This window comes from Drosophila ficusphila, unplaced genomic scaffold, assembly GCF_018152265.1.
Source record: "Drosophila ficusphila isolate 14025-0441.05 unplaced genomic scaffold, ASM1815226v1 contig_197, whole genome shotgun sequence".
NCBI lineage: Eukaryota > Metazoa > Arthropoda > Insecta > Diptera > Drosophilidae > Drosophila > Drosophila ficusphila.
Genome location: NW_025064091.1, coordinates 2,374,968 through 2,391,199, shown reverse-complemented (window position 1 = coordinate 2,391,199; position 16,232 = coordinate 2,374,968). Strand labels below are relative to the sequence as shown.

Sequence of the window (16,232 nt, the reverse complement as noted above, 5' to 3'; positions counted from 1 at the left end):
AGTTTCAAAATTCCGTTTTGTTTATTTTTGTTGTGACTGCCGTGTAAGTGTTCGCTATGGTTGTTCCCCTCCCTGGGATATCGACGGCTAGTCGGCAAGCGGCACAGTACACCAGAAGAAAAAAAGGCAGGACATGACAAATGGCGCCCAAGCAAAAAAATATAGAAGAAAATTAATAAAATGGAATCAATAAAAATATAAAGTAAACACTCACCAGGGTAAAGGCCAGTAAATAAGATCTCAGAAACCATCTGTTTGGACCGTGGGCAGGCGAAGTAGGCCAGACCCATCGTAGCCACAGTGGGGAGAATTCTGGGAAGTCCTTGTTGCTGAGCACAGTCCTTGAGGTGAAAGGAAGACCGACTAGAAGTGGACCCATGACCGAGTAAACACGGTACATGCGAAGCCAGGCTAGAAGGTACACAGTGTCTGAAAAAAATAAACAGTTGTTTTTTTAATATGTTGTCTAAAGTAAAGTAAATTGGTAATAACTTATCTAAATCTGTTGTCTTTGTTTGGGATTGTTGTGGTCCATGTACACTGGTTGAAATGTGTAGCATCGATGCCCAGCAGTTGCAAGTATAGACTGAAAAAAAAAGAAATTAAATTAAATTGATTAAATGCAAACAAATTCAGATACTAACCGGAAGCGGGAACGGAAACCAGCTGTTTGGACCGAGGTCACTACCATCAGGGTGGTGATTCTCGAAGCCACAGTGGGACAATCCTGAATTTCTTCCTGCGAAACTCGTCCGAAGTGATAAAAAAAAAATCGCTGATCTGTAGTGGACCCATGGCCGAGTAAAGAACGGTACCAGGCATGGTACCAGTCGCACGTCGTCCTGGGGGAGTGCATTTTCCACCACAAGGACCACCGTCTGACCAACAGAGGAGCGACCGAAACTGGGAAGGATTGTTGAGACCGGCGATAACGCAGGAACAGATTCATTCGAATCAGTTGTCTCTGAACATCGACCAGCCGGAGGAAGAAAGCGGTCGTCAAGTTCACTGGTCGCGAACAGCATATCAGGAACCTCCGTCCGGCCAAAGCAGAATGTCAAATGGCAGTTATTCTGGGCAGGATCCGCGTCTGGGGAACGGGAATAGAAATGACCCATTAGTACAAGTTGGTAAATTACGAAAATGGGGAGTTACCTTTGATGGTAGTCCTAAAGGTATGCCGGTATCCGAGTTTATATTTCGTTTGGAACATCTCCAAAAGTCTTATCAGGTCCCGTGGAAGGAAGTCCTTAGAGAGTTTCACGTATTAGTCGAAGGACAGGCTAAAGAATGGTATTGGATCTATGTGAGGTCTGTGGAGCGACCAGAGTGGCCTTACCTAAGGTACGCCCTGCAGCAGCAATTCCAGAGCCAGCGTTCAAACTTCGAACGGGAATATGAACTGCGGGAACGGAAACAGAATGGAAAGGTTCCGTCCGTATGTGGAGTGGATGCCGTTCATCATAGTCACCGATCATGCTAGCCTGCAATGGCTATTGACGCTCAAGGACTTGAACGGGAGATTGGCGCGATGGTCTCTGGTCAACATCGAACACCGAGAAGGCAAGGATAACGTCGTGGCGGACATGTTATCTCGACCGAATAAGGTAGCCGAAATTGAGTTCTTCGACTTCGAGACAACAGAGTTTGAAAGTCCCGAATATCTGGAAAGACTGCGGTTAATTGAAGAGCATGGAAATGATAAGTTTCCGGACTTACGTGTCGAAGAAGGACTTCTCTTCAAGAAGACACAATTTAAAAGAGAAGAAAGCGACGAGTTTGAATGGAAACTATGGGTTCCTGAAGCTCTGACGACGACATTAATCCAGCAAGCTCACTGCGGCAACATGGCAATGCATGGAGGTATGGGAAAGACCTTAACGAGACTCCAACAGATGTTTTACTGGCCCAAAATGGTGGTTCAAGTCCGAGAGTTCGTAGCAGCTTGTGAAAACTGCAAGGAAAACAAACATACGACACAGATAAAACGACCAATGATGGGAAAGGAGGTACAGTCGGATCGACCTATCCAAAAGTTGTACTTGGATTTCCTAGGAAAATATCCGCGCTCCCGCCGAGGAAATACCATGCTATTCATTGTGTTAGACCACTTTACCAAATTTGTATGGTTGAAAGCGATGCCGAAAGCCACGTCGACAGCTGTGATCCGATTCCTGCAAGAAAATATTTTCACACAGTATGGAGTTCCGGAAATTATCCACACGGACAACGGAAGACAATTCATCTCCCAGGAATTTGAGAATATGCTGCAAGAGTACGGGATTACACATATGAAAACAGGAAGATACGCACCGCAATCCAATGCTTCAGAAAGAGTAAACCAATCTCTATTAGCCGCAATTCGAGTGAATATCCAGGACGACCACACACGATGGGATGAACACTTAGCAGACATACAAGCGTCACTGAGGTCATCTGTCCACAACAGCACTGGAACTTCTCCATATTTTGCCATGTTCGGACAACATATGTTTACGCATGGGAAAGATTACTCGCTAGCTCGCAAGCTGGGTGCTCTTAATGAATCAGAGGTAGCCCAATTGCCTAGATCCGATCGACAACAGCTGTACAGGGAGAAGATAAAAGAAAGGATACATCAGGCCTACGAGAAAGCAGCGAAAAATTACAACCTGAAGGCTCGAGAAGTTCGATACTCACCTGGACAGGAAATATATAAGAGGAATTCGTACTTAGTGACTTTAACAAGAGCAGAAACTCCAAGTTTTGCCGAAAGTACACTAAATGCCGAGTCACGAAGGCGTTGGGAAATTCTTTGTACGCTTTGGAAAACTTGCGTGGCCATCCTTTGGGACTTTTCCATGCCCGGCTAACTCAGTGTGTTCTCTTGTTTTTAAAATCAGGGTCGTGGGCGGTGGCCTACGTTGGGCTGTACAAAATTAACACACCATCAACAAACGCACATCCTCCACTCCTGTTCCGCGACAAGCCTTGAAACCGTAGTGTGCTTGTTATGTGCGGCCAAACGAAGAAAATAAACACCAAATAAAATGTAAACAATATATGTTTACCAACGGCCGCCGATAACAAGTTATCGATTCTGCGTGAGTCCAGGCACGGTTGCGACTTTTTAAGCCTCTGGAACTGGTTCCCCAGGAATAACTCCCAAGTGAACCAAAAAGGTGAATTTGAAAAACTTGAAGTATTTTTTTTGGCGAAGAGAGGATAGAAAAGAAAAAGTGCATTTTGTTGAAGAGGTTAAATCAAGAAGATATCGGATCTATTTTTCTTGGACAAGTTGAAGGAGGAGCAACACCCAAAGGAAAAGGGCAAATTTTCTTTTAAGAAAAAATTGTCCACTCATTGCTGGGTGGCCCCCAGGTTTTGTTTAGCTTAACTACTTATTTAAGTTAAAATCAAAGACAAAATATGAAGTGAATATTAATGAAATAATCCAACAGTCCAAATATTTATTCCGAAAAAGAAGTAAAGTAAATGAAGTAGTTGAAATCTTGATATTAACATGTGATATACGCCATACTTATTTATTATTTCTTATGCACCATTTATTTATTTATTATTTATTACTCTCGATTTATTTATTTATTATTTATTTCTAATTTATTATTTGATGTTTCTTGTAATTCGTCCCGCGGTACCGTGGTTAGGTGTTAGATGTTATACATGTTAATATTTAAGTAAAATATCGCCTTGGCCGTTGCTCGTGGAGTAAGGATATACTGTGCTTGTCAAAAAGTATGTACCATATTAAAAAGTACATGTATTCTTTATCAGGATTATTGATATTATGTATGTACATATGTCAATCCGACAGTATAAATGTCGAGAACTCAAAAACTATAGGTAGAACATTATTATTAAACAGACAGATTCGAATAGTGAAGACGCAGCGAAATAAGTTTTAAAAAGAGAGAAGAGAGAGGGCGTAAATTTTGATGGCATGGATATTTTTATGGATTTTGATAATAAATACGTTACACGTCTATTTCGAATTAATTATAAATTTTTTATTCTTCACTAGTGAAGGCACTCTTTTAATCTTTGCTTTTTATTAAATTTTTTAAAATTGGATTCCTAATTAACAATTTAAACTTATTTGCTTGCAAACAGACAAGTGTTTATTTGCCTATGAAAGTCAATCTTTAGCTGAAAACTGTCGAACTTCATCATTTGGAACCAAATTAATTTTCGCAAAAAAGAATACAACTTTTAATGCTTACTTTAGTGCACAGAAAACTTCGTATATCTTAATTGATGAATATTAGTTATCTTCAAAACGTGATTGCTTTGTAAAGAATAACACTTAATCAAAATAATAAAAAAAAACTTACATAAACATTAAGCATTTATACCATCTTGGTTGAAAAATTTTAAAATCATTAAACTGAACTCCACTCTGTAAGTTATTAGGCCGAGAAATATGCAGCACCAAAATGGTCAAATAAAAGATTTAATTACAATATATACTTTTAACTATTTAACTGTATATCTGAAATTAAAGGTCTAAATGAAGACATTTTGTATTGTGTATTGAGATAGTTACAATAATTTTTTGTCACAAAATTCCAAATCGGAAAACTTGCACATTGTTATATTTTTACATCGCTGTAAGAGGTTAAAGTTATGAAAATTGTTTTCCGTATAATTTGAGCCTACCAAGCGCATGACATTATTTAACTGCTTTTGAAGCCTATTAAAGAGGTTTTTTATTAATTGCGTGCCTCGAATTTTTGTTATTTTACCCCTGCTGCCGCGTCTTTTTACTACCCATCACACTCACATACACTTATGGAGATGAAAGCAGATCGAGTCCATCGAATTGAAAAGGTGAAAATCCAACTAAAACCAATAAAAAGGCATAGGCAGTTTCAAAGCAACTGCGGTTGGAGAAAGGGGCTCGCACAATTAGTTAAAAACTCATTTTTCGGAAGTGTACAACAATTGGTTAATTAATTTGTAATCATCGTTTTATTGTAAATTTATTTTTAAGCAAAGTCGCATTTTTGTAAGGCTTTTTTTTTAAATTTTAAATTGTTAAACATGGGCTACGCCCATGGATTCAAGGCAGAGATGGTCGTGAATGGCTCGAACGAAATGCCAATTTCGGTTTGTATGTACACAAATGTGTGACTGTTGTGTTTATGCGCCAGCTTCGAGCCAGTTTGTTGCCCCTGCTCTTGCCGCTTCTCGGCCTTCTTCAGTTCTTCAGCTCTTCTGTTGGCGTTTCCAGCCAGAGTCCCGAACTCGATTCGACTACAAGCCGACGCAACTTAAATCCAATTCGACGCAAAGCAGTCGCGCAGACGCAGTCGCGGCTTTGGTCGCTCGGGGATTACACCTTGCGCAGCGCAGCATTCCATCGATACTACAATACTACGGCCTCCGTTATTGCTCTCCAATTTTCGTTCTCAGCTGGTTTCGAAAGTCGAACTCTCCACGGGGAAAGCACAGGCGAGCAGGAGAAAGAGGTAAGTCTAAGTATCTCTTTAAGCCACCCACTTATTACCGAATAGGTAACTACCTTTTAAGAAGTTTGTTGCACAATGCACATTGCATCTTTGTTCGAAGCACCAACAATGGGTCTGTGAAAATGTCAGTCAAAGAAAAGAAAAACAACTATACACACACACATGCACAAGCAAACATTTTCACTGTCAGTGTTTGGCTGGTGCGAAACCCCGCTTAAAGTAGAAAAGTCGTGACGATCGCACCTTTCAGATTTGTTAAATCTTTTATTGTTTACAACTATTTCTTTATGTTCTCTATTTAAGTTTTGGGTTATGCCCTTATACTTACTTATACTTTGGTAACTTAAAGAAGTAGAAAAGTCCTAATGACCGCCCATTTTAACTTTGATATATTTTCATTGTTTGAAATTATCTCTTTATGTAGTATTCTAGTCATTTTTTTTGTTTCTTGGGCAGATCTGTTTCTTATTTCTTATACTCTGGCAGCAAGTATTATAATTTCAGTCAACATTTGGGAGCGCAGTGAAGAAGGTACCAATGACTCCATAAATTACCTCCTAAAATTTTACCGATTGTTTCTATTGCAGCCAAATAATAAAGTCTTTCGGTTTTTAAAAAATACAATTTTACCGTAAACAAATCCAATGTATATGATTTCCAGTTCTGCAAATTTCGAATAAATTGTAATGCCCTCTGCATGGGTGTGAAAGGTTAACTTTAATAAAAATTAAATTAAATATATTACCTTTGTACACCCTTGCAGAGCAAAAGGGTACTATAATTTCAGTCAGAAGTTTGCCACGCAGTAAAGGGGACACCTCAGACCCCATAAAGTATATATATTCTTGATCAGCATCACCATCTGAATCGAAATACGTCTGTACGTCTGCCTCTCAGTTTTAAAGCTATCTTGCTGAAACTTTCCCAAAAGTTGTGTAGTTATTGCACGCAGTATATAAGTCGGAACGGGCCGGATCGGCCGACTATATCGGATAGCTCCCGTTCGAGAGAATGAAAGAAAAAATTCTCACGCCGTTGTTTTTGATCAGATCAACTTAATTTCTTCCAGATGGCGTTTTCTAACTACTATTGAATTTCGGATTAAATTTTATCAAAATCGGATAGCTCTATCATATAGCTGTCATAGGAAATATCGAAAAATATATATAGAAATAATGGAAAAAAAATTATAACATCGTTGTTTTTAATCCGTCGAGCATGATTTTCAGAATATGGAGCGTTTTAATAACCCTTGAATCGAGAAAAAAATTTCATTAAAATCCGACAACGTTATATAGACAAATCTATATAGAAATAAGCGAGATAAAATTATAACATCGTTGTTTTTCATCAGACAATCATGATTTTTGGAATATAGAGTTTTCCTACAACTCTTGAATAACGAATTGAATTTCATAAAAATCGGACAACTATATCATATAGCTGTCATATAAAAGTCGTCAAAAATATGGATAATTGATAGAAAAATCGTCATAGCTTCGATGTTGTTTAGTCTTTATGCATTTTGATCGTCATATTTGATGACTGCAAGGGTATATAGGCTTGCCGAAGCTAGCTTCCTTTCTTGTTTTTTTAATAATTAAGAGAAATGCTGTGTATCACGTCTGAAATTTGTAACTTACGCGAACTTTGTATTTTTGTAGCCAAGATGCGTCAGCGGTGCGGAAGTGTTTACACCTGGAACTGCGCCGGCGAGCTCTATGCCATCGAGTGCTCCCTGTGCGAGCAGCGCCCCCTGTGCGCTCTCTCCGAGTTCCCGGAGCACATGGACGTGTGGCACTCCGACTGGCAAGCACCCGACGCCCAAGTCGATGAAGCCACCTGCTCATCTGAAGCCGTTCCCGAGGATGAGCTCATGCAGGAGGTGCTGGCAGAGCAGCGAACCAATGGCGAGGACAATGAGCTCAAGCAGCAGCTGGTTCTGGAACTAAATGCCACCGAGGAGGAGATGCTTCCAGATGAGTCGGTAGTTTCCGTGCAACCAGTGGATGCTCTTGCTGAAGCAGAAACATTTGAGCCGCCAGGGGAATTGGACAAGTTTTTGGATACATCCGAAGAACCAGCTACAAATGCTGAAATAGAATCCCCACGAGGCCCAGATACCACTATGCAGGTAGGTGCATATCATAAAAAAAGTATACGATTTGGGTGCTAGAATGTTGATTTATAATTGAAAACAAAAAAAGTCTTTAACTATAACTATAACTATAACGTTAGGAGGAAATCTCTAGGTTCGGACAGTTAAGATTTTCCATTTTTTTTCCTTAAAAACATTTTATACTGTTTATTTATTATTATTCAATCAGAAAAGGTAAAGCTTTAGTTTTTACTATAAAATAATTGACCTATAGTTTTCAAGTTCAATAATATACTAAAATTGAAGTCAAAAAATTGATTTTAGTTATGTTGATTTTTCTATTAATTTTATAATTTTTATATAATAATCCGCCGCACGAACACACAAGTTCGCAATTTTAGACGTTGATAAATCCTAAGCAAATATCAACTTATTTGGTTTTAATATTTTGGTTAGTCGGCTTTACTAAGCGGCGCATTGAATCGACATGTTTTGTTTATACCAATAAATGAAGGAATGCGAAAAGTTTTTCAACTATGGATTAGAATACGTTTTATATAAATTCTATATCATGGTTCGCTGAAGAGCTGAAACTTTAAAAATATATCTCAAATAATAGGCCTTCTATATTTGGATTGGAATTAAACAGTATTTAAGAAGTATTTAATACATATTGGTGATGATAAAAAGTAAAAAAAAGAGTAGGAGCGCTCAAAAAATATTGTTTAAGTCATTAACATTTGATGCATCACATAATCGTATTTACAGGCAGGGATATGCTATTAGCTTATAATAATATAATTATAATTATATTAGGCAAGATGCCTAGCTATTCAGGTATTTTTTTAATAGGGGCGAACCAATGTATTTATTTGGTTGAATCAGTTAAAGAAAGTCACGGCATTTATTATGAGAACTTTTCCCTTTTGGAGGTGCGAACTGCTCGCAAACTTGATTTGAATGGCAGTTAGGCTACCCCCTTCTGCCACCGCAGCTTAACCCGCCCGTGTCCCAACCTTCCCTTCTTCCCAGGAGGCATCCCCCGTTCCGGAGGGCCAGCGTCTCAGCAGCCAGCACATCCAGCGCCTGATCGAGTTGTACCGCTCGGAGCCGCGTCTCTGGAACCAGTCGCACGCGGAGTTCCACGACATGGAGCTGTGCCGCGCCTCCTGGCGCCGGATCACCGACGCCTGGGGAGCCTACTGCGGCCGGAGCTTCAGCGTGACGGACGTCCGGATCCGGGTGTCGACCCTCTGCCAGCGGTTCCTCAAGCAGCGGGAGCGCCTGGAGGCGGACGGTGAGCTGGACGACGCCGCCAAGTTCGCGCACTTCGACCAGCTGGGCTTCCTCTGCGAACAGCAGTCGCTCCTGAAGCGCCAGCGCCACTACGCCCGCGAGAACCGTCGCCTCTTGGAGCTCTACGAGCACTACCCGGTGCTCTGGCACAACGCCCACAAGAGGGTGCGGTGCGCGGAGTCCGTGCGCCAGCGGCAGGACGCCCACCTGGGCCTCCAGATGGCGCTGAGGCTCTCGGGGATCACCCTGTCGCCGGTGGTCATCCAGCGGCGGCTGCAGTCGCTGCGCAAGCGCTATCGCCTGGAGAAGATCAGCTACCTGCAGAGCGTGGTGGAGGGCAGGCAGGCGGAGTTCGTCTCCGGGTTCGAGCACTACGCGGAAATGGAGTTCCTGCACAAGCACATCGATCCGTACGTGTGCGCCGTGTGTGGCAAGATATTCGAGAAGCTGGAGGGCCACCAAGCCCATGTCCAGAGCAGCTGTGAGGCGCGCAGAGCGGGTGAGCCAGAGGACGCGCAGGCGGAGGCGGACCAGAGCCTGCAGAAGCACCTGAAGGTGGTGCTGAGCGAGGAGAACGAGCTGGTCAGGAAGTTGACCCAGCAGACAGTCGATCTTCTCAAGGAGAAGCTGGCAGAGGCACCCATGGTCGCCCAGTCGGTGGAGGACTCCCTTGGGAGTGGAGCCGGTGGCCAGGAGACACCTGGTCTGCCCAGCCTGGCCGAGGCCTGTGCCGCCGCCCAGTTGGACGATCCCGGCGAGCTGGACACCTTCCTGGATCCCGTGGAAGCGGAGTCCGCCGAGGGAAGAGTGAGTCTCCGGTTGAGCCCCTCGGAAACCCAGGAGCTGGTCCGTCTCTACCGGTCGCATGTGTGCCTGTGGGACCCCAACCACCTGGACTACCATGCCCGCAACCAGAGGCGACTGGCCTGGCAGGCCATCACCGAGGAGCTGACAACGAGGGCTGACAGTCGAGGTGGCCAGTCGAGGTTCACCTGGCAGATGCTGCACCGCAAGATCACCGACTATACCAAGTACTACCGCAAGGAGCGGCAGCGGCAGATCAGGCAGACGGACCCCCCACTCCAGCTGGAGCCTGTTCGAGGAGTTCCGCTTCCTGGACGACGTCCTGCCCATCAGCAGCGAGGTGCAGAAGACGCTCAGCCAGCGGGAGACGAGCCTGAAGATCATCGCCGTCTATCAGAGCAGCACGCAGCTGTGGTGCACCGACCACCCGGACTACACCAAGCGGAGGCAGCGCCAGCGGCAGCTGGTGTCCCTCTGCACCAGGCTGCAGGAGGAGTGCAACCTGCAGATGACGGTGGAGCGGCTGAAGAGCCGCCTCATCGAGTTCCGCTGCCAGTATCGCCACTGCAAGGAGGCCCGCCTGGAGGCGCTGAAGGAGTCGAGGCCGTGGACACCCAACTACGAGTACTACGAGCCGCTGCGCTTCCTCGAGCTGCACGTGGCGCCCTTCCAGTGTCCCAGGTGCCCGGCGTCGTTCAAGCGCCGCACGGACTACCTGCAGCACGAGAGGAATGTCCACGCGGAGGCGGAGAAGTCCCTCGACGGGGAGTTCTTCTACGTGCGGCGGAGAGGGAAGCGGGGCAAGTCCAGGGAGGACCAGAACATGGCGAACATCTGTCACATTTGCGGCCTGAAGTTCTCGCTGAGGAACAGCCTTCTGGCCCACCTGCGCCGCCATCTCGGCCAGAGAACCTTCGCCTGCGCCGAGTGCCCCAAGAAGTTCTTCAGCTCGACAGCGCTGCGGGTACACCAGCGGAGCCACACGAAGGAGCTGCCCTACGTGTGCGAGCACTGCGCCCGGGGATTCGTGAATGCCAGCAAACTGAACCAGCACGTCAAGCGGCACAGGAACCAGCGGGACTTCCCCTGCAACAGGTGCGAGAAGGCCTTCTACACGGCCCACGAAAGGGATCGCCACCTGCGCGCCCACCTGAACATCCGGGACAAGGTGTGTCCGTACTGCTCCCGCGCCTTCGTGGTGGGCAGTGCCTACTACGCCCACCTCAACCTCCATCGCAGCGAGAAGCGCTACGCCTGCGCAGCCTGCGGCACGAGGTTCGCCCAGTACGCCGGCCTCTACAAGCACCGCAGACGCTGTCTTCCGGCAGAGGTGATTGAGGAGTGATTTCGAGGCATGATTCCATTTGTTACTCTTTTCGGAAAGGAAATGTCCAAGCAAGCACCTTATCTACATTAAATATTGATTAATTGTTACACTAGATCATACATTTTTTCAAAAATGTTCAAAAACCTTCCTCGAGTACAAATCTTTTGAAATTTGCCTTCAGTTAAGAAGAAAATCAAATTTAAACAAATAACAAATATTGTTCGACAGAATGAATCTATGCCATATCAAAAGATATTTGAAATACATCCGAAATGAAAAATTTCAAGGATTTTAGTAAAAAGGCTACATTTGTAAATATGCTTTAAGTTGAATTGAAAAAAGTGTTCACTACTTTAAAATATTCATAGGTTATTGTTCTATTTAACATTTTAATAACTACAATTGGTTTTAAAATACAGACACATCGCGATGGCTGCAATATTTAAATAAATACCCAACAAATACACAAGTACATAAATTATTCTATTTTAGGGAAATGTATTTATCAAAAGTAATGCAATTGTAACCTATTCATACACATCTAATATGATTTTTGATCTTCGTATTTCAACAAGAAAGTATTAAAATGGATTTAAAATTATTACCTTACCTTATTATTTGTCTATAAACCCACAGCTACTGCAGCACAAAGATACCTTAGTTTATCTTTTTATTTTCAGTATGTTTTTTGTAAATGCATTAGTTAAAAAATACGTGGAAATCTGGCTAGACAGCGGACTTCAGTTGGACTTGGCGAACCGCTTTAGCTGGCGCAGGCGGTAAATATCATGGGTGGGCGGCACGGCTGTCTGCAGCTCGTCGTCACTGTCATCGCCACCGGGAAGGAGGCGTCGCCTTCGCGGCGGAATGGCCGTGACACTGTGTTGCACCCCCGTATACGTACTCGTGTCCACGATCCAGTGCACCGACTTGGCCAAATCGAAGATCTTGGGCGACAGCTCGTTGTCTCCGTTCGGAAGCGGTGCAGCTACAAAGTAAATGAATAACATGTGAATAAGATGCCAACGCAACGCAGTTGTAACACTCACAGTCGGGCAGATTGAGACGCATGAAAATATCGAAGAGGAGCTCCACGCTGACGAAGGGTCCGCGGAAGGAGTTCGGAGGTGGCAAGGTGGCGCACAAGGCGGCCAGAGCCGGCGGTTGCGGGAAGACACCGCCTGCCAGCGGATGGGCACCTGGATGAGCACATGGACGCGGCTTGAAGGGAATCATCTGCGAGAAATCCGGACGTGGAAGCGGTGGCGCAGCCTCGCTATCCGCCTCGGCCTCCCCGTTGTTTTGGCTTTGCACTCCGCCTCCCACCTTGTTTAGGATGATGCCCACATTCTGCAATTACAAACATTTTCGAAAACATATTAGGTTTCAGCAAAATGTAAGACTAACTAACTAAATGTAAGACTAACAAAGTATAAGCAACTATTTTGTAAAACTGGTTTATTTAATAAATTAATAATAGTTCGAAAATCCTACAAAAAACGATTTGAAAATAAAGTTTTGGATGGAGCCCCCCAAGTGTGAGAAAAATGTAGGGACATTAATATAAAAATGCACCTCATAATCATTGTTGCCATATGTTAGCATATTTTTAGCTTTTTTTTTTTAATTTTTAGCTTATTCTAGCTTATTTTTTTCTTCAATCTAGCTTAATTTATCTTTCAAAATCTGGCTGCACTGCTCATAATGCCTTCAATCTATCTCGCTCTCCCTCACACTTCTTGCTGTAGAAAATACTCTTGCTCTTTCTTTTTGGTTTTCGTTGTGTAAAATAAAAGCAAGAGTATCAATGTTTTTAACGTATGTATGCCTTTGAATATAGATATCTACCTAAATGTGTTTTTTAAATATGTCCACAGTTAAAAGCTTGAACAGGAGGACATGTTGCGTATCTTTTCCAAACATTTGGTCCTTTCAAACAAGAGTTTGTTAACATATTTAACAGAATTAATTTGCTACTATATAGCATGGGAGATAACTCGAGAGACTAGTACGCTATGCAAAGCGAGTAGTACAAACTAGTTATGAGCATTATAAAAGAACGCACCTCTGCATATCCTATGGACTTGAGTTCGGTGCTCGTGCAGGGGTAGAGATCCAGGAACTTGTATCGGTCCACCAGCTGGGCGGTTTCCTTGCCCTCGTACTCTTTGAGCTTCAATAAATAGGAAGTTCGGTAAGTTTACAATATTCTGCAGTACTATAGTACCACTTTAAAAAAGTGAACACCTACGTTTTCAAAGACGGCACTCCGGCGACGTTCAACCTTGACGATGCTGGACAGATCCCCAATGTTGGACTCGAATTCAAGGAAACGATTCCACACCTCCACGCTTTTGTGTGGTGACAAGCCGCCCGAGCTGAGCACGCGCTCAAATAGGACTCTCGTGTTGTTATCCTCGTTCAGATGTGACAGGTAGTCGATGTAGCACATCACGTACTCTGGACTGCCGCCAAATCGCTTCAATCCCAACTCAAAGATGCGGAAAGCGATCTCCTTGTCCTTCGAGCAGTAGTACTCCATCAAGGCGGCGGCCACAAAGATGTGGTATCGTGAGCGAACGTCTTCTCTCGCCTTCTTGAAGATGCCACGCGCAGACTTAATGCCCTCGGCGCGTCGAGCGAACTTCATGTACTGAACATATACCTGGAGGAGTTGATATCAAAATTGTAAGTTGACATACAGCAATAACATATGTAAGTGCTTTTACCAGTGTGGGATCAATGTCCGGCAGCTGCAACAGCTTGTTGTACATGGAGTGCACCTTCTCGTACTTCAACCGGCCCTCTTCAAAGTCCGCATAAGCGAAGTAGAGCAATGCATTCCGGTTAAGCACGCCGTTTATGGAACGTTCTAGTATGATGGCGCACTCGTCCGCAAATATCTTAGCCGCCTGGACGTCCTGCAAACGTATACATAAGAAATTAGCATAGGAATACACAGGGTTTGGCTTATAGTGGTAAAGTGATTAAAACGCGTGCGGCCTGGCCAAGAGCAATGGGGCAAGCGGCGACGGTGGCACAGAGGCTGCGATTCGACACCGCGTGCTCCCTTACTCGAGGGGCGACACTTCTCAACATATAAGAGACTATGTTTGAATTCGTTTTTGATCTTGACTTTCGCGCAAAGGCCAAAATCCAATCTATTTGCTTGACTACAGGAACGCAAAGAACGAAGAGGGTGGTTGTTGCAACACTAGTACGCACGCCTTTTTCGGTGAGCACGCGAGCACTGGTGTCCAGGAACTGAGAGGCCTGGTGCCACACAGCCGGATGGTGGGTCAGCACCAGCAGGCACTGCTCCGTGGCGAACATGACGCGACGGGTGACCAGGGCGGTGTCTTCGGTGCGCAACGGATTGGACTTCTCGTATGTAATGAAGCGCTTCCACAGCTCCACCTGCTTCACCTCCTCCTTGGTCAGAGTGGGAGGAACTGCGGGCAAATTTCGATTAAGGCCCTTGGTGTGATATTCCAGCTCCTTGGCCACGCGACGGGCATTCATGTAGTCCCTGGTCAGAAGAGGAACTTTAAATGGTTTTCTTGTAAGGGCTGGGCAGCTAGCTTACTTGGATCGCTCAAGACTCATCTTCTCGGATATAATCGGGTTGATGTTTTGCTCGAAGGCGATGTAGTCCTTCCACAGCTGCTCAATGCCCACAATAGGTGTCACTACCGCCTTTTGGTAGACGCGACGCACCGCGGTTATCTTCTGGTTCTCCGCATAGTTGCCTACTGCTTCGACGCCGCGTAAAAAGTAAATGTAGTCTTGCCAAATGCTAAACGAGTGCAGATCCATCCCGATCTTTTCTAGGGCGAAATCGTATGCCTGCGCCATTTTTTCTCTGAAAAAGGAATTTAGTAGGATAGATAATATTAGTATTCTAGTTATAATTATAACTTATTATACAATATCAGACCTGAGCTACAGCTGACGTGGGAAAAAATGATTAGTCCTACCCCAACCGAAAAAAAAGAGTTCTGAGTGAAGAAAGATACTCACTTGTGTGTGCTGAGACCAGACTTGGTTTCCTTCACGTAGGTGAGGTAGAGCTTCCAGAGGTCGATGTTTAATATCTTGACCAGACAGCGCTGAAAGAGCTTCTCCACGCGCTCGTAGTACCGGCTGCGCATCTCCATCTCGATGTAGAGCTTCCAGTAGCGGGCGGTGGTGGGAAACACATTAACCAGCGATTCGTAGAGGCTGCGGACCTCGTGAATGGGACGCGTTTGGGCCTCGCGGATCATTACGCTCCACGACTCGATGTCGTATGGACGCAGTTCCACAACTTGTTGGGCCCGCACCAGGCGCTCCATTCCCCATTCCTGGTGGTGATTTCGAAAATGTTAGTGCGGCTCATTAACATACTCGTACTTCACTTACTATGTCGATTTTGATCAGGTCTCTGGCCGACGACATGATTATTGCTTCCTGACTGCGCTTTTGTTGTTTTGTGCCGACGTTGTCCCACTATAATTGATTATAACTAGGACTGCTATGATGTTTTTGCAATGCGGCTTTGACCAGTGTTGTAAGACCATAGAACAATCGAAGAAAATATCGATTGAGCTTCTTTGATTTTTGTCGAAACATCGGTTCCTTGTTTAGGAATTGGTATTCATATTTGATGCTATTTATTAAATAAACTGAGTTTTTGTAGTTGATTTGAAAAATGTACTATTTTCATTAAGAAATAAAGTTCGGTTACCTCGAGAATGTATGGTGCCACATACATTTTTTTAATTGACCTAATATATACGGTTTCTTCGAATAATCAAAATTTTATATAAAATTAGTGATTCGCTTATTGCTTATTTTAGTTCATGCATTTTTTTAAAACTATATTTCTTATGATTCATTCATTATTTGTTTTTTTTTTTTTGGTGCTTATTAAGTTTTGGTTATTATCCAGTTTATGAAAGAACAGGCGATTAAAAAATTAAGAGTTGAAACAAAATACAGTTTCTAGACGCAAGCAAAGAAAAATCATACCTAAATGGACTTTTATAGGTGTCATTTTGAAGCCGACCGTATTGAGTATTGAGAATATTTTTCGACACATTTTGATGGCTTGCAATTTTTTGACAACAAAACATGTTTTACCAATTTAACTTATTATGTGTATCTACTAAGAAACTAAGCTAACGGCTAAGATAAATTGGCCATCTAGCATATGGATGTTGCCCAGTGGAAATCCACTATTATTAAATTCATTTTGAGT

General features: G+C 43.8%; 3 protein-coding genes across 3 annotated transcripts; 1 reads left to right on the top strand and 2 right to left on the bottom strand.

Moving 5' to 3' along the window:
- Positions 1–462: 462 nt before the first annotated feature.
- Positions 463–1,413, bottom strand: LOC108102123. The gene is made up of 4 exons (XM_017206785.1): positions 1,340–1,413; positions 1,156–1,249; positions 645–1,090; positions 463–586 (listed from the first exon to the last, which is right to left on the bottom strand). The coding sequence occupies exons 2-4, from the start codon at positions 1,211–1,213 to the stop codon at positions 497–499; spliced, it is 594 nt and encodes a 197-aa protein (XP_017062274.1). The 5' UTR covers positions 1,214–1,249; positions 1,340–1,413; the 3' UTR covers positions 463–496.
- A 3,558-nt stretch (positions 1,414–4,971) lies between these two features.
- Positions 4,972–11,594, top strand: LOC108102125. The gene is made up of 3 exons (XM_017206786.2): positions 4,972–5,468; positions 7,133–7,602; positions 8,599–11,594. The coding sequence occupies exons 1-3, from the start codon at positions 5,081–5,083 to the stop codon at positions 11,002–11,004; spliced, it is 3,264 nt and encodes a 1,087-aa protein (XP_017062275.2). The 5' UTR covers positions 4,972–5,080; the 3' UTR covers positions 11,005–11,594.
- A 52-nt stretch (positions 11,595–11,646) lies between these two features.
- Positions 11,647–15,623, bottom strand: LOC108102126 (protein suppressor of forked). The gene is made up of 9 exons (XM_017206788.2): positions 15,395–15,623; positions 15,014–15,336; positions 14,580–14,855; positions 14,219–14,522; positions 13,723–13,914; positions 13,245–13,658; positions 13,059–13,166; positions 12,043–12,343; positions 11,647–11,981 (listed from the first exon to the last, which is right to left on the bottom strand). The coding sequence occupies exons 1-9, from the start codon at positions 15,428–15,430 to the stop codon at positions 11,734–11,736; spliced, it is 2,202 nt and encodes a 733-aa protein (XP_017062277.1). The 5' UTR covers positions 15,431–15,623; the 3' UTR covers positions 11,647–11,733.
- Between the last annotated feature and the right edge of the window lie 609 nt (positions 15,624–16,232).